We start from the raw sequence: 18,839 nt of genomic DNA, 5'->3' as shown, positions 1-18,839 counted from the left end.
CCCCCCAATGAAATGCAAATTCACTAAATGTGAACAGCTTTGCTTTTCACATGATTAAGACCCTACTCCAAATTGTAGAAGCTTTTCAGGAACCATATTACTCTCATGATACTTCATTAATCTCCATCATATATGTCAAGCCTGACACATTTGACAGTGAGGACAATGCGGCTTCTTTTTGAATCTACGGATAATGCATGTTTTACAGTACTCCAGATGTCTACACTCCGTAAAACATTTGACAAAAAAAAAAAGTTCCAATAAATGTCAAAAGATTGAAATAATACAAAGTATCTTCTTTGATAACAATGGAATGAAGCTAGAAATCAATAATAGAAGGAAACCTGGAAAATTCACAATTACGTAAAAACACTTTTTTTTTTTGAGACGGAGTCTCGCTCTGTTGCCTAGCCTAGAGTGCAGTAGCGCAATCATAGCTTACTGCAGGCTCAATCTCCTGGGCTCAAGCTATCCTCCTGCCTTAGCCTCCTGGATTATAGGGATTATAGGGCATGCCACCATGCCTTGCTGATTTTTAAATTTTTTTGTAGAGTTGGGTCTCACTATGTTGCCCAGGCTAGCCTTGAACTCCTGGCCTTAAGTGATCCTCCTGCCTTGGCTTCCCAAAGTGCTTGAGTTACAGGCATGAGCCACTGTGCCTGACCCCAAATTAACACATTATTAATAGGTGAAAGAAATAATGGCTATTTTAAAATACTTTGAGATGAATAGAAATGAAAATATATCATATGGGATGCAATGAAAGCAGTAATTAGAGGGAACTTTATAAATGTAAATGCTTACATTACAAAAGAAGAAAGGCCAGGCACAGCGGCTCACACCTATAATCCCAGCACTTTTGGAGACCAAGGCAGAAGGATCACTTGAGCCCAGGAGTTTGAGACCAGCCCGGACAACATAGGGAGACCCTGTCTCTACAAAAAATCGTTTTAAAAATCAGCTGGGTGTGGTGGCATGTACCTGTAGTCCCAGCTACTTGGGAAGCTGAGGTGGGAGGACTGTTAGAGCGAGGGAGGTTGAGGCTACATTGAGCTGTGATTATGCCACTGCACTGCAGTCCGACTGATAGAGTGAGACCCTGTTTCCAAAAACAAAAACCAACCAGTCAGTAACTTTGCACCTTAAGGAACTAGAAATATATTAGATAATTTAGCAATTTAATCTAACATAGTGCTTACTGGAACTTGCAACACGGTAGGCACTTACTAAATATTAGTCTAATATATCCAACACAAAGATTCCTCATTGACACTACTTTGAAAATGAATGTAGGGTACTATTTATGGCACTATTTCCACTTCTGCAGTTTGTTTCGATGGATTGTTTTTTTAATCCAGGTTTTAAAAATTGAGATATTCATCATATGCTATAAATTTTGCTCACTTAAAAGTACAATTCAGTGGGATTTAGTATATTCACCAAGTTGTGTGACTATTACAACAGTCTAATTCAAGAATTTTTTCATCCCTTCAAAAGAAACCTCATATACATTAGCAGTCACTTTCCAGCCCTAGGCAACTACTAGTCTATTTTCTGTCTCCATGGATTTGCCTTTTCTGTACATTTAATGGAACATTAAATGGAAACATACAATATGTACCCTTTTTTATCTGCTTTCAGTAGCATGTTTTCAAGACTCATTCCTGTTGTAACACATATCATTACTTAATTCCTTTTTATTGCTTACTAGTATTCCATGTTTTGGAATACCACATTTTGTTTATCCCTTCATCAGCTGATAGACATTTTTTAGTCGTTTCCACTATTTGGCTATTAAAAATAATGCTGCTGTGAACATTCATGTACAAGTTTTTGTATGGACATATATTTTCATTTCTCTTTAGTATTGACTTACAAGTGGAGTTGCTGGGTCACATGGTAACTCTTTTTAACCTTTGAGGAACTGCCAGATTGTTTTCCAAAGTGGCTATACCATTTTACATTCCCACCAGCAGTGTATGAGATTTCCAGTTTCTCCATGTGTTCACCGTTACTTATTACTATCTTTTTTATTTTAGCCATCCTATGGGTATGATGTATCTCACTGTGTTTTGACTTACCCTTGACTTACCCTTACATTGAACATCTTTTCATGTATGTATTGGCCATTTGCATATCTTCTTTGCGGAAATATCTATTCAAATCTTTTGCCCATTTTAAAATTGGGTTGTCTTTTATTATTGAGTTTCAGAAGTTCTTTATTTAGTTTGCATACAGGTGCCTGGTCAGATCTGTGATTTGCAGATATTTGCTCCGATCTTGTGGGGTTTTTTCCTACACTTTCTTGATAGTGCCCTTTGAAGTACAAAGGTCTGTTGTTTGTTTGTTTGTGTTTCTGAGACAGGGTCTTGCTCTGTTATCCAGGCTGGAGTGCAGTGACGCGATCTTGGCCCACTGCAGCCTCCACCTCCCAGGTTCAAGCTATTCTCCCACTTCAGCCTCCTGAGTAACTGCGACTACAGGCATGCGCCACCATGCCCTGCTAAGTTTTGTACTTTTAGTAGAGATGGGGTTTCACCATGTTGGCCAGGCTGGTCTCAAACTCCCAACCTCAAGCTATCTGCCTGCCTTGGCCTCCCCAAGTGTTGGGATTACAGGCGTGACATGCTGCGCCCAGCCAGGTCTTTTATTTTGTTGAAGTCCAGTTTATCAATTTTTTTTGGATGTTTATGCTTTCAGTGTCATGTCTAAGAAACCATTGCATAATCCAAGGCCACCAAGATTTATGCTTATGTTTTCTTCTAAGGGTTATAATTTTAGCTCTTATATTTATTTAAGTCTCTGAGCCATTTTGAATTAATTTTTTTATATGAAGTGAGATAGGGGGTCCAAATTCATTGTTATGCTTGTATATATCCAGTTGTACTGGTACCATTTCTTGAAGACTATTCTTTCTCAATTTAAATCAGTGCTCATAAATTTAAGAGTTTATTTCTTGATTCTCTTTATTTTAGCCAATTTTATAATTTTATTTTAGATTCTCTGTTCTGTTCCGTTGATCTGTATGTCTACCCTTATGCCAGTGAACACATTGTTTGAATTGCTGTAGCTTTGAAGTAAATTTTGAAATCTGGAAGTTTGCGTCCTTCAACTTTTGTTTTTCTTTTTCAAGATTATTTTAGTTATTCTAGGTCCCTTGCATTTCATATGAATTTTTTGATCAGCCTTTCAATTTCTGTAAAAAAGTCAGTTGTAATTTTGAGAAGGATTGCATTAAATCTGTGGATTAGTTTCAGAAGCATTGCTAAAATAACACTAATAAGTCTTTCAGTTCATGAACATGAATGTCTTTTGATTTATTTAAGCCTTCTTTAATTTTTCTCAACAATGTGTAAGTTTTCAATATGGAAGTCTTATTCTTCGTTTGTTAAGTTTACTCGTAAGTATTTTGTTCATTTTGATGCTGTTGTAAATAGGATTATTTTCTGAAATGTATTTTCAGGATGTTCATTGCTACTATGTGGAAATACAGTTTATATGTGTATAACTATATTGTATATATGTTGTATCCTACAGACTTGCTGAACTCCTTGATTAGTTCTAACTGATTTTTGTGCATTTTTAGAATTTTCTATGTGCAAGATCATGTCATCTATAAATAGAGGTTGTTTTACTTCGTCCTTTCCAGTCTGGACATCTTTTTTATCTTTTGTCTAATTGCTTTGGCTGGAACCTCCAATACAAGGTAGTATCTAATGGCCATGTGTTGCCATTTTTACGAAACAGTGGTAGGGCATAAAATGTTCTATATTACTCAATATTAGAATATGGTGGTTCATGAAATTAGTAACACCCTATTTGTAGGACAACAGTTGGGGCTGTTCTGATCTACTAGTATAAAAACAAATAACTTTTTTCCACATCGATTGAAGAACATTTTCACAATTTCCTTTTTTTTCTTTCCAGGTTTTCTCAAACAATGATGAAGGCCTTATTAACAAAAAGTTACCCAAAGAACTTCTGTTAAGGTAAGTGTAGATAAATTCTGGATGAAGAGTTTAGATCTGATGTAGTCATCAAGTTCCAAGCCTATCTTCTTTCTCACTGTGAGTCCATAGCATAGAAAAACAGACAGAATTAGCCTAACTGACTTTTTGTTTTTGTTTTATAGAATGCTGTTCAGCTTGTTGTTAAATTTTACTTGGTCTAATCCAGAATGTACTAAGTATGTACATAGCATTGGTCTGGATTCTTTTTGTAATGTGGTAAGTATTGTAATAATCTTCAGTAGGTGCCATTGTTTTGGTTTTCAGTAGATAATCGTGATGAAGTCAGTAATATGAGGAGAGATTATTGCAAGGTTGTGAGCTCCTGAAGTCATAAAGTTTTTGATGTTTTCAGACAAATGAGTTTTAAATACAAAAAATAAGCACAGTTATGATATGTTCTTAGCACTTAAAATACTGTCAACCCCAAGTATTGATATGTTTTTATTCATATGAGAAGTATAAGTGACAGTGGTATAAAATAGGCTTTTTGTCTTTTATTTCTGGCATCACTGAATATACAGTAAATGTTATTTTGGTTGTTGTTTTTACCAAGTAAAGCTATCAACCAACATTTGTTGGCCTGGAGGCACTTCAGTTCTCTTTAGTATTATGCAATCATCAAAAGAAATCTTATTTTAAGGCCAGGAGTGGTAGCTCATGTCTGTAATCCCAGCACTTTAGGAGGCTGAGGTAGGTAGATCACTTGAGGTCAGGAATTCAAGACCAGCCTGGCCAATGTGGCGAAACCCTATCTCTGCTAAAAATACAAAACAATTAGCCAGGCGTGGTGGTGCACGCCTGTAATCCCAGCTACTGGAGAGGCTGAGGCACAAGAATTGGGAGGCTGAGGCAGGAGAATTGTTTGAAGCTAGGAGGTGGAGGTTGCAGTGAGCCTAGACTGTGCCGCTGCACTCCAGCCTGAGTGACAGAGTAAGACTGTGCCTCAAAAAAACAAAAAAAAACCAAAAAAACCAAAAAACTCATTTTCGTTTTAGATGTTGTTATATTTTAATTCTTTGCAAGGAATTAATAGGTGTATACACGATAATCCTTGAGAGTCATTTCCCTAACTCTGTTTCTCTTCTCACTGATACTCCACAAAACAACAGCATCAGAAACCAGGTTTTGTGATCAAATAACTGTAGGAAACAAACTAGTCCTATAGGGGTAACAAAACCTATAGGACTTCACAGGGCCTTAATAGGCTAATGTGCATGGCGATGATACAAGTTGGGTAATTGTGCCATTTCAAACTTACTGACAATGGAATCCTTTTAATATTCCACAGAAAATTTGGGGGAAATGCTGACATACAATAAGAGATTGACCAGATGACTCCATTCCGTGGCTGTACTAAATCTCACCTTAACATTTGGGGAATGAATATGAGTTTTGTTTAAATATTGGGAATAATTATTTTCATCTCTTCCCAAGTTCACCACAGAACCACTTTTAGATGCCACAGATTACTCACCTTTGCTGTCATCAGGTTATTAGATGTTTTTCCTTGAGTGAGAAATGGGGTAAGGACTTGGCTTCTTTGTGGTAGTGATCACATCTCAGGGACTTCAAAGGGTGTTTCATTAGTCACCAGGTGTTGTTTGACACTGTTGTCATGAGCTCCTTCTCAGTTGATAAAAAAATTGAGACAGGATTGTATGAAAAATATCAATTGTATTTTATTCCAATAAAACAAATGTTTGGATAAGAGAGAATGTTCTTTGGCATTTTTGACAAGTTTAAGAAAGTGGTGACAAGAAAGAAATGTATGTTTGCCATATAAACCGAAAAGACTTTGCTCAAGCACCGTAAGTTGTTAGAAGCAATACAACTGTGTCAGGGTGGGCAGGCTGTCACTACACAGCTGCACAGATGCCATCCACATAGACTGCAGTGTAGATGGTGCCCCCCTAGGATTATGTAGTGCTTCCAGTCTGGGTCTGAACATTTCTCTAGAACGGGCATCAAGCTGTAATCTCAATATGGTGTTCTTACCCTGGGGAATCCTAAGCAGCTTCAGGCAGGCCTCTGTTGGCCACTAAACACTAGGGTGTGATTAAACTCCACCCTTCTCATGCATACTTCTGCTATGACTCAAGGCTACTAACTGAATGGTTTTTTTCCTTCTGGTAGGGTTGGCTTTTGTACTCTACTCAGCCATGGAACAGTTTCTGTCTGTTGATACCAAAAAAATAAAAAGGAATTATATCACTTTCTATGTAGTGTGATTTCTAAACTGCAGTCTTGGAAACTTCAGTTCTTTTAAAGATCCGTGATGGACTCAGCTGTTAGGAATTCTGGAGGTTGTCATCACTACTTACAGCTTTTGAATCATGCCATAAAGCTCATACATAGATCACTTTTCAGAAAGAATTGCCACTTGAGAGCAAATGTTAATGTCTCTTCATAGACTTACATTCCCACTTATAGTCTTATTTCAGAGTCTGTAAGGGGAATTTAAAATATTGCCACTACAGATCTTCTCCAACTCATGAGTCTCAAAATTAACTCTAGAAACCATGTATTTTAATTTAAGAATTTTTTGCTGGCCTTTAAGTCATTTCTGTCATTTTACTTTCAGACTTTCCATTCTCTGTGTGGCTTTCCCTTTTCCTAGCTACCCTTTCTAAGAAAAATTTTGAAGAAGGATTTGAACCAGATTACCTGAGCATCCATCTGCATCATTAGTTAATTCCACAACATTGGGTATAACAAAGCCCCCACCTCATGACGCTTAAGTCTTTATTATTTTCTACTCAGTTAAATTATGTCTTCATTGTCTACCCTTGGCTTATGTGTTTATTTCGTATTGTAGACTTCTTTGTGACAGTGTAGTCTGTTGTTGCTAATCTTGTTGAATTCCTATTCACCTTCAGTCTTACTTCCTCAATACATGTAAATTCTTTGACTTTGTGACAGGCTTAATTGCTTTCAGTCCAGATCATTTTCTCTTCTGCCACTTTTGACTGCTTCTGTTACCGCCATCTTTAATTCTCAACTAGCTTCCAATACTGATCCCATCGACCGAAGCTTCCCCTTCCCCTTTGGAACCATTGGCAAGCATAATCTGAAATAATATGCTGCTTTTCATCTCTCTGTTATCACTTTGAATCCACTCAGAAAAATCGATGTTTACTTTTCATCTGATTTTATTGATAGTTTTAAGAATATATATTAGTCACAGATTCGTTCTCTACTACCCATTTTAGTTTGTTACTGAACAAGTTTTACAATTTTGCTTTTTTAAATCCAGCTCTTGCTCATGAATTAAAGCTACTGAAGTTTTTTCTCTACCTTTGCTCTCACATAGCCCAACAAACAGCTTTTAATATTATTCTTCCTGGAGAGTCAGTTACATAATTTTTATAACAATGGAAGTACTTAATTTGTTGCAACCATTATCTATTAGTGAGTTGGATTATCCTTGCATATATTTTTCCACATTGTTATTGTCCATATTACTGTTAGAATCAGACTTTCTGGGTTCAGATTTCAACTCTTCTCATTTATTAGTTGTGTAACCTTAGTTACTTAACTCTCTGGGCCTTAATTTGCCCATCTGTAAAATGGGAATAGTAATAGTTCTTACCTTGTGCGGTTGTTGTTCTTAGAGTACCTGGCATGTAAGTATTAAATAAATGTTAGCTCTTATTGTTATTAATATCAATTTTTGGATGCCTGAATATTTAATAAATGCTATTTGACAATGCAGTCAGCTTTAATACAAACAACTGATGAATCCAGCTCTTAATATGGATCTAAATATATGCTACTGCTAAAAATATTGCAGTAAAGTACCTGGTTATTAAGTAACTCTGTGAAGGCCCAATGCTTCATTTCATTAAACTGGACTAATTCAATCTCGATAGAAACTGCATACTACTATCTTATACTAAACTGACAATTACTATTGTTTAAGCAGATGTGTGGTGTTGTGACACCTGATTTACAACTGCAGTTACCTTGCATTATAACAAAAGATAGTCTCTTGGAGGGAACTATTCCCTTTTTGAGAAAAAAAAAAAAAGTCTTCTGTGAATTGAATACTGACCTAAAACTCAGATTATAAATTTTAATAGTGATTTAAGTTTTAATTTCTATTATGGTTGCTTTCAGATGTTAGTGATGAAGTAAAAGCACACCTGCAGTAAACAGCTTAAAACATCCTGAGGAGTCAAAGCTCTAGTTAGTCATAAATAATAATGAAAGAAAATTACTAGACACATTAAAAAAATTAAATTACCTCAAGCCTGTAATCCCAGCACTTTGGGAGGCCGAGACGGGCGGATCACGAGGTCAGGAGATCGAGACCATCCTGGCTAACACGGTGAAACCCCGTCTCTACTAAAAAAAATACAAAAAAACTAGCCGGGCGAGGTGGCGGGCGCCTGTAGTCCCAGCTACTCGGGAGGCTGAGGCAGGAGAATGGCGGGAACCCGGGAGGTGGAGCTTGCAGTGAGCTGAGATCCAACCACTATACTCCAGCCTGGGCGACAGAGCGAGACTCCATCTCAAAAACAAACAAACAAACAAACAAACAAACAAACAAAATTAAATTACCATTATCGATGTAATTTCTTTCCTTTTTAAATTTGTGTAGATACATGATAAAATTTATTGGCTTGGCCGGGTGCAGTGGCTCAAGCCTGTAATCCCAGCACTTTGGGAGGCCGAGACGGGCGGATCATGAGGTCAGGAGATCGAGACCATCCTGGCTAACCCAGTGAAACCCCATCTCTACTAAAAAAATATAAAAAAACTAGCCAGGCGTGGTGGCAGGTGCCTGTAGTCCCAGCTACTCGGGAGGCTGAGGCAGGAGAATGGCGTAAACCTGGGAGGCGGAGCTTGCAGTGAGCTGCAATCCGGCCACTGCACTCCAGCCTGGGCAACAGAGCGAGACTCCGTCTCAAAAAAAAAAAAAAATTTATTGACTTGATAAAGGAAGATTTCATTGCCCCAAATGAGGGATTTGAGCCTGATAATTCTGGGTGATATGAAATCAAAGACACGATTTCATATAATATGACAGTTTTAGTAGTTGAATTTGCTTGGGAAAATTATAAAATGACTAGCACATACATTTTCAAATTTTCCTCTTCTCACATTTGTAAGCCAGTCCCATGAGTGAAAATCATTGTGGTTTTTGTTGCAATCATTAAGATGTAGCCCAGTGCTTATCATAGGTCCTTGGCAAGCAGTGCAGTAAAGGGCTTATTCCTGCTACGGGTGTCATTGAGTAGGTGTTGTTGCTTGCTGGTTGGTTTCAGCACTCCATGGACTTTTTTAAGGACTGCTGCCTCTATTTCCTGCTGTCTGTGATGCCTGCTGCCTTATATATATTCCAGGGCATCCTAACAGGTAAGATGCTCTTTTGGGGGTATATTCTGCAATTTCAAATTTAAGCATCTATGCAGATTTTTCCTCTTTGCCAAGGAGTTGTTTTAGGTTGGTTTGCTTGCTCTCTGGTTGTTTTTTGACTTGTGTGTGGCAATGTGGGACTGAATAAATGTGTATGTTGAAATCAGATGCAGAAGCTTAAAAGCCCTCATGTTCATTATCTCCCTAAACTGTTATGTACTATTTTGGAGTTGGCACCAAGGTCCAAATTGGCAGAAGCAAATTTTCATTAGACTAGGTTGGGGTTATGCTTGTGTGTGAAAACTCTGAGGATGACTTTGGATTTTATGTCTATATTGAGATGCCATGAAACACCAATAAATCTCTTCTGATAGGAAGGATAGAAGCTAAATACATTTTGCCCCAGAGCCTTATTTATCCCTGGCAAATTGTATTAGAGATCTATTCATTTGAAAACTGCGAATTCAGTACACAGAAAAGATTGGTGAATTTGACTCTATGAATAGTGAAGTCTGGTAAAATTATACCATACTAAAGATAAATAGTACAGTGGTGGATGAAATAATTAGATACACATTATAAGCAAGGGTATTATTCTTCAATATGCAAAGAAAAAAACTCAAAATTAAGAATGAGGTAGATTGATTTTATTAGAAATACAGTTTGAAGAGGCCACGAACAAAAGAAATACAAATGGCTAATAAATGTATAAAGAGATGCTCAACAAGGCCCATATTTAAATACAAATCAAAATAACAGTAAGATATTACCCAAAAGTTTGATAATACTAGGTTTTGGCAAGGAGATGCGAGATACTTTAGGTGGGAATATAAACTGTAGCAGCCATTCTGTAGGGCCACTGGAAGAAAATTTTTAAATGCTAAATGTATGTATTCACAAATTCCATTTCTAGGAATTTGCTAACATATATTTGCAAAAGCACACTGAAGCATATGTGCAGGATGATTACCGCAGCATTTTAAAAACTTCAGTTATGCAGAATTGGATTATTCATAATTCTTGGTTAATGATACATTTTATCATTGATCCAGGCATTGCCCTCTTTTATTCATTTTGTAATATAAGGAATGTACACAAATGCTGCCCCCCCTCGTTCCCCACCATCAAGGTAATATTATTAGCAACTTTGTATTTATGATTTCTTGCTTCTTAAAACTTTTTATCTTAAATATATTTTGACTAAACAATATGATGTTTACTTTTGCTTGTTTATTAACTTTGTAGAAAAGTATATGTTATATTCTTAGACATGTTTTTCACTCAAAATTATGTTAGGAAAGGTGATTCTTGTTGCTCTGGTTGGCTGTTGCTCATTCATTTTTACTGCTGTGTAGTATTCTACTGTGTGAATGTACCAACATTTTATTTTTTTCCCCCTTTACTGAGTATTTTGGTTGTTGCCAGTGTTTTGTCAGTTAAGAGCAGTGCTGCTTTGGACATCCTTGTAGATGTCTCCTGGTGCACAAATATGCAGTTTTCTCTGACAGAATTTCTGAGGGTTATAGGCTATACAGATATTTAACTTTATAAAGAAATATTAAATTGTTTTTCCAAAGAGGTCTTACCAGTTTATATTCATACATAGAGTGGATAAGAGATTCAGTGCCAAACTGAATCTCTAACACTTAGTGTTGTCACATATCTCTATTTTTGCCAAAGAAGTGAAGAATGGTACCTTATTGTGCTTTTGTTTTGAATTTCCCTGGATTCTAGTAATGTTGAGCATCTGTTCATATGTTTATTAGTCACGTGTGTTTCCTCTTCAGTGAAACTCATATTTTTGTTTTTGGCCTATTGGATTATCGGCTTATTGATTTGTAGTTCTTTATATTCTCAGTATAATCTTTGTGCTGATATTAATGTTTAGCTGACAAGTACTTTATCCCATCTTCTAACTTGTTCTTTTCACATTCTAAGGCATTTTTTAAAACTTTTTTTTAAAAATTATTATTATACTTTAAGTTCTAGGGTACATGTGCACAACGCGCAGGTTTGTTACATATGTATACATGTGCCATGTTGGTGTGCTGCACCCATTAACTCGTCATTTACATTAGGTATATCTCCTAATGCTATCCCTCCCCTCTACCCCCTCCCTACAATAGGACTCGGTGTGTGATGCCGCCCTTCCTGTGTCCAAGTGATCTCATTGTTCAGTTCCCATCTATGAGTGAGAGAATAACCAGTTTTGCATATTCTGAGAATGATGGTTTCTAGCTGCATCCATGTCCCTACAAAGGACAGGAACTCATCCTTTTTTATGGCTGCATAGTATTCCATGGTGTATATGTGCCACATTTTCTTAATCCAGTCTGTCACTGATAGACATTTGGGTTGATTCCAAGTCTTTGCTATTGTGAATCGTGCCGCAGTGAACATACGTGTGCATGTGTCTTTATAGCAGCATGACTTATAATCCTTTGGGTATATCCCCAGTAATGGGATGGCTGGGTCAAATGGTATTTCTAGTTCTAGATCCTTGAGGAATCGCCACACTGTTTTCCATACCTTTTGTGAAGTCAAATATATCAGTCTTTTCTTTTATGCTTAGCGTTTTTTGTGCTTTCTTAAGGAACTTCCTCCTTACCCTGAAGACAAAGAGATAGTCACATCTATTTTATTCCGAAAGCTTAAAAATTTTGTTTTTGATATTTCAGTTTTTAATCACTCTGGTACATACGTTTATATGTAAGATAGGAATACATTTTTGTTTTCTTTTGTATATGGATTATCGATTTTTCTAGGTTCATTTGTTGAATGATCCTTCTGTTTCTACATAGAAATGCCCTATCACCTCTGTAATACATGTATGAGTCTATTTCTAGTATTTAGTATTTTCTGTGTGTCAGTCCTACATATTTGGTAAGGCATCTGTATTTTTGAGTGGCCAGGGCTCACAAATTTATTTCTTATACTATCTTTATCTGATTTTTAAATTAATACAAGCCTCAAAGAATTGAGTTGAGCAGTATTCACATGTTTTTCTGTTCTCTGAAAGCATCTATTTGTCTTGGTTTAATTGTTGCTCGAAAGTCTGTTAGAACTATAAAATTATGTGAGGCTAGAATTTTCTTTGTGGGAAATTAACTATTACTTCAATTTTTAGAAATGAATAGTATTTTCAAGGTTTTTTTTCTTGAGTCACTTTTACTAATTTTATTTTTCTAGGAGTGTGTCCACTTTGAGTTTTACATTTTGTCTTGGTAACTTTTTATTTTCTTTGTAAACTGTGCTGTATCTGTTGTAATGTTACTTTCTTCCTTAGTATTGTTAGTTTATGCTCAAGTGTTTCTTCCTTTCTTGATTAATCTCACTAGAAGTTTACCTATTTCATTAGTTTTTTGGAAGAACTAGCTTTTGGCCTTATTCTTTTCCATTGTTTCTTCATTTCTATTTTAATAGTTTCCATTCATATCTCTGTAAAAATTTTTTCTTTGAGTTTTATTCTGTTTTCTTTAGCTACCTTCATAAGTTGAATGTTTAATTGCTTATTTTTTGAGCCTTAGACAATTAACTGAAAGCTCTACTTTTGTTGCATTCTACAGATTTTGAACTGTAGTGTTTTTCTTATTCAGTTTCAAATATTTATCATGTACCGCTTTTGCTTCTTTGACCCCTACTTTTTTAAAAAAAAAAAAAAACTTTTTTGTAATATACAATATATAGTCGGAGAACTACACAAAACAAATATCCTTATAGACACCACCTAAGTCAGTAAACTTTGCCAATCACCAAAGAAGCACCTCTGCGCCCATTCAAATCACAACTGCTTTTTTCCTCTTCTGAAGGAACCACTATCTTGACTTATAGCTATCACTATATTTCATTTCTTTGTAGATTTATCACCTATATGTGCATCCTTAGACATTATAGCTTACTCTTGCCCATCTAAAAAAATTGTAAATCTGTTAAGTCTCAGTTAATCTACAGGTCCCCTCTCCCTATCTTTCTGTTCCATACATTTGTCTGTTGAAGAACTTGGGTTATTTGGCCTGTAAAAGTTCCCACAGTCTGGATGCTTACTGTGTCCTCATGGTGCAGTTTCAAGTTTCCTCCATCTTTTATATTTCTTGGAATATTGACAGTTGGATCCAGAGACTTTATCAGATTGATTCTACTACTTTGGTAGGACTTTCTGTGGTGCTGTATTTGTTCATCAGAAGTCATACAATGTCTGGTTTTATCTTTTCTGAGATGCTAGTGTTGATGCTTATTGTCTACGTCATTAATTTATTGGGGCTGCAAAGTGGTGATACTCTCATTCTTTTTTTCCCACTTATTGGAATACTTTTATAAAGAGGCACTTCAGTTCTATTTGAGTACCCAGTGTTATATTTTATCTGTATAAAGGCAGGAAAATGCTTGATTCTATCCTTTTATTTGCCAGTTTTAGACATAATGAGATTTATATAAAGATATGATGAGAAACAAAATATTTACATAGTTTCAAATAGTCTTTCCACAAGATAAATGTTAATTACAAAGGAAAAATGCTAACTATAATAGGGCAGTCTGGCAGACACCATCTTAAGCAAATGATCGAAGTTAGCATCACCAGTAACAATACAGATGGACATCATATACCTCCTCATGCGATGTACTAAGAGCACAATATCCTATCTGTGGCATTCCTGACAAAAATTTGTAAATTTATAACCTGAATCTAATCATGAGGAAGCATCAGATATGCACACAAGGACATTCTACAAAGTAATTGGCCTATTTGCTTTTAAAAATATTGAAGTTACAACAGACAAAGGCTGAGGAAGTGTTCCAGATTAATGGGTGCTGAAGAGAAGCCATGACAGCCAAATACAGTATATGATCCTGAATTGGATCCTGGGTCAGATTTTTTTTTCTTTTGCATTAGGACCATTAATGGGACAGTTGGCAGATTTTGAATAATATCTGTAGATTAGACAATAGTAATAGATTACTGTTAATTTCCTTATTTTGATAATTATACTGCATTTATAAAAGAATATTCTTGTTTGGGGGAAATATTTGAAAATGTAAGGGTAAACGGGCATCATGTCTACAATGTACTCTCAAACATTTCAGAGAAAATGAGATATATATATATATAATATATATTAAATATGTAGAGAAAATGTAAATGCAGTATAATTTAGCTTTGGCAAATTTGGGCGAAGTATATGCAAACATTCCTTGTCATACTTTTGCAACTTTACTGTAAATCAGAAATTATTTAAAAATAAAAATTAGTTGGTTTCTCNGAATATTCTTGTTTGGGGGAAATATTTGAAAATGTAAGGGTAAACGGGCATCATGTCTACAATGTACTCTCAAACATTTCAGAGAAAATGAGATATATATATATATAATATATATTAAATATGTAGAGAAAATGTAAATGCAGTATAATTTAGCTTTGGCAAATTTGGGCGAAGTATATGCAAACATTCCTTGTCATACTTTTGCAACTTTACTGTAAATCAGAAATTATTTAAAATAAAAATTAGTTGGTTTCTCATCCTCAGAAGGTGACCACATAGATTTTTAAAAAATAGTTATAAATTTATGAATTTAAACATATTTGATAATTTTCAGTCCATTGAAATTACCTGTATTGAAAATCAAATTGTCCTGGCTTTGGTTCCTGAGTCCTTTTACATGATCTTAGTAGGGTTTGTTTGGTTTTAGTTTTTTGTTGTTGTTTTTGTTTGTTTGTTGAGGCACAGTTTTACTGTGTTACCCATGCTGGCCTTGAACTCCTCAGCTCAAGCAATATTCCTGCCATTGCCTCCTCAGTAGCTGGAACCACAGGCACATGCCACTGCACCTGGCTTCTTGTAGCTTTTGCTGGTTTCCTTCCTATCTAAGAAGGAATTCTTAGCTACGGAATTTGGTCCTTTTATTTTTTGAGATGGAGTCTTGCTCTGTCACCCAGTCTGGAGTGCGGTGCCACTATTTCGGCTCACTGCAACCTCTGCCTCCCAGGTTCAAGTGATTCTCCGGCCTCAGCCTCCTGAGTAGCTAGGACTACAGGCGCACGCCACCACACCGGGCTAATTTTTTGTATTTTAGTAGAGACGGGGTTTCACTGTGTTAGCCAGGATGGTCTCAATGTCCTGACCCCATGATCCCTTGCCTCAGCCTCACAAAGTGCTGGGATTACAGGCATGCTCTCCTGTGCCCAGCCTGTTTGGTTCTTTTTGTGGTTTCTGTCTCTTTGTTGAACTAATTTTATGTATTGTTTTCCTGATTTCATTTAGTTGTCTTAATGTAGCTCAGTGAGTTATGCAATATAGATAGACAACTATTTTTTATTCTTTTTTATTTTTATTTTGAGACAGGGTCTCACTTTGTCACCCAGACTGGAGTGCAGTGGTGCAATCATAGCTCACTATAGCCTTGACCTCCTGAGCTCAAGCCATCCACCTGCCCCAGCCTTCTAAGTAGATGGGACCATAGAAGTATGCCACCACACCTGGCTGATTTTTAAATTTTGTTGTAGAGACAGGGTCTCATCATATTGCCCAGGCTGATCTCCGACTCCTGGTCTCCAAGCAATCCTCTGCCTCAGCCTCTGAAAGTTTTGGGCTTACAGGCATGAGTTGCTGCACCTGGCCTATTTCTAATTATTTGTCAGGCCGTTTGTAAATCTCCATGTTTAGGGCTGGTTACTGGTGCTTTATTTTGTTCCTTTGATGGTGTCATGTTTCCCTGATTTTTGTGATTCTTGTGGCTGTGCATTGGTGTCTATGCATTTGAAGAAGTAGGGACTTATTCTGGTCTTTGCAGAGTGGCTTTAGCAGGGAGAGCTTATCACCAGTCAGCCCATCAAGAGATTCTGGGAAGGCTCTCTGGCTTCCAGCCCCCATTTCTTAATGGTTGTATTAAATCTACATTGTTAAAGCTTTCAGCTACCATATATTATATTCTCTCTTTAATGCTTATTTAACTTATTTATTTATTTTATTTAACTTAACATAAATTATTTATTATCCTAATAGCCAGACTAACTAGAAGGAAAAAGAGACAACAATTACCAATTTCAGGAATGAGAGAGGAGATATCACTGCAGGTTTTACAGTTATTGAAATGATAGGCCAGGAGTGGTGCCTCACACTTATAATCCTAGCACTTTGGGAGGCTGAGGCAGGTGGATTGCCTGAGCTCAGGAGTTTGATACCAGCCTGGGCAACATAAAAGTTGCTTGAGTACACTGCAGCAATTTTATAATCATTGCTTGATACTCAAAACAGTCTTTTGTAAGGTAAAGCTGTTGTAATCATCTTGATTTTGTACATGAAAATCCAGAGGCTCAAAAGTTGAATGACATAATCAAGATTCCACAGCTGGGAAGGACATGAAACTTGAAGTTTAAAGGGTCTGCATAGGTCTGAGACTTGAACGGCAGCCTATTGACTTCAAATCTCTTGTTCTTTCCTCTATACATCATTGCTCCTTAAAAAAAAAGTTTTGAAAATGTTTGTCCCATAATCCACCCCAAAATCCCTCATAGGTTTTATCTATCTACCTATAAAAGATAAGGCATATAATTTTTATTCTGTTCTGCAAAGCACAAACTTCCAGTTTTACAGATTATTCACCACTACAAGTCATGTGTCTAATCACAAATTAGCTAACTCAAGACTAAGAAAAAGAAGACCCAAATAAAATCAGAATAGAAAAATAAGATATAGAAACCAAGGCCACTGAAATACAAAGACTCATTAGAGACAATTATGAACAACTAAACACCAACAAATTAGAAAACCTAGAAGAAATGGATAAATTTGGGACATATACAATCTACTAAGATTGAATCATAAAGGCCTTTTCTCTAAGATCTAGATCAAAACATGGATGCCTACTTTCATCATTTTCATTCAGCATGATACTGGAAATCCTGGCCAGTGCAATTAGACAAGAGAAAGAAAGCACATCCAAATTGGAAAGGGAGAAGTCAAATTAGTCTTGTTCACAGACAAAATGATCTTATATTTAGAAAAAGCTAAAGAATCTACCAAAAAAACCCCAAAAAACCTGTTAGAACTCATTAACAAATTCACTAAAGTTGCAGGATACAAAGTCAGGGCACAGAAGTCAGTAGCATTTATATATGCCACTGGTGAGCAAGCTGAAAAGACACTGAAAAGGCAATCCCATTTATAATTGCTACAAAGAATAAAAATTACCTAAGAATCAATTTAACCAAAGAAATGAAAGATCTGTACAAGGAAAACTGTAAAACACTGATGAAAGAAATTGAAGTGGACACCAAAAAATGGAAAGACATCCCATGCTCATGGATTAAAACATTCATGAAAGAAATTGAAGAGGATACCAAAAAATGGAAAGAAATCCCATGCTCATGGATTAGAAGAATTAATATTGTCAAAATGCCTACACTGCCCAAAGCAATTTATAGATTCAATGCAATTTCTATCAAAATATCAATGATATTCTTTACAGAAATAGAAAAAATTCCTAACATTTATATGGACCCACAAAGGACTCCAAATAGGCAAAACAATCCTGAGCAAAAAACAGAACTGGAGGCATTACACTACCTGTGTTCAAAATATACTACAGAGCTATAGTAACCGAATCAGTATGGTGCTGGTATAGAAACAAACACATAGAGCAATGGAACAGAATGGAGAACCCAGATATAGATCCATGAACTTACAACCAACTAATTTTTGACAAAGGCACCAAGAACATAAAGTGGGGAAAGGACGGTTTCTTCAGTAAATGGTGCTGGGGAAACTGGATAACCATATCCAGAAAAATGAAACTAGACCCCTGTCTCTCACCAGATACAAAAACCAAAATGGATTAAAGACTTAAATTTAACACCTGTAATTGTGAAACTACTAGAAGAAAACATTGGGGAAGCACTCTAGGACGATGATCTGGGCAAATTTGTGTGTGTATGTGTAAGACCTCAAAATCACAGGCAACCAAAGCAAAAATAGACAATTAGGATTACATCAAGCTAAAACGATTATCCACAGCAAAGGAAACCATAAACAAAGTGAAGAGACAACCCACAGAATGGGAGTAAATGTTTGCAAACTATCCATCTGACAAGACATTAGTTGCCAGAATATATAAGGAACTCAAAACAATTCAGTAGCAAAACAAACAAAACAAACACCTCCCTTTCCCCCACCCAGATAGTCCAATTAAAAACAGGCCAGAGAGCTGAATAGACATTTCTCAAAAGAAGAAATATAAATGGCCAACAGGTATATGAAAAAATGTTTAACACCATTAATCACCAGAGAAATACACATTAAAACCTCAATGAGGTATCACCTCACCCCACTTAGAATTGCTTTTATCAAAAAGATGATGGAGTGACAGATGCTGGCAAAGATGTAGAGAAAGAAGAACATTCATACACTGTTGGTGGGAATGTAAATTAGTACATCCACTATGGAGAACAGTATGGAGGTTCCTAAAAAATTTTAAAAA

At 36.2% G+C, this 18,839-nt stretch overlaps 1 protein-coding gene across 1 annotated transcript in view; it reads left to right on the top strand.

The window, feature by feature from the left end:
* FBXL2 (F-box and leucine rich repeat protein 2) overlaps positions 1-18,839 on the top strand; it is a 96,063-nt gene that overhangs the window by 17,629 nt on the left and 59,595 nt on the right. Inside the window, 1 exon segment of the mRNA XM_017892933.1 lies at positions 3,928-3,989. Coding sequence (XP_017748422.1) covers positions 3,928-3,989 — 62 coding nt within the window.

Source organism: Rhinopithecus bieti, unplaced genomic scaffold (genome assembly GCF_001698545.2).
Source record: "Rhinopithecus bieti isolate Rb0 unplaced genomic scaffold, ASM169854v2 scaffold_22039, whole genome shotgun sequence".
NCBI lineage: Eukaryota > Metazoa > Chordata > Mammalia > Primates > Cercopithecidae > Rhinopithecus > Rhinopithecus bieti.
Note: the sequence above shows the minus strand (reverse complement) of the source record. Positions and strands in the feature narration are given on the sequence as shown.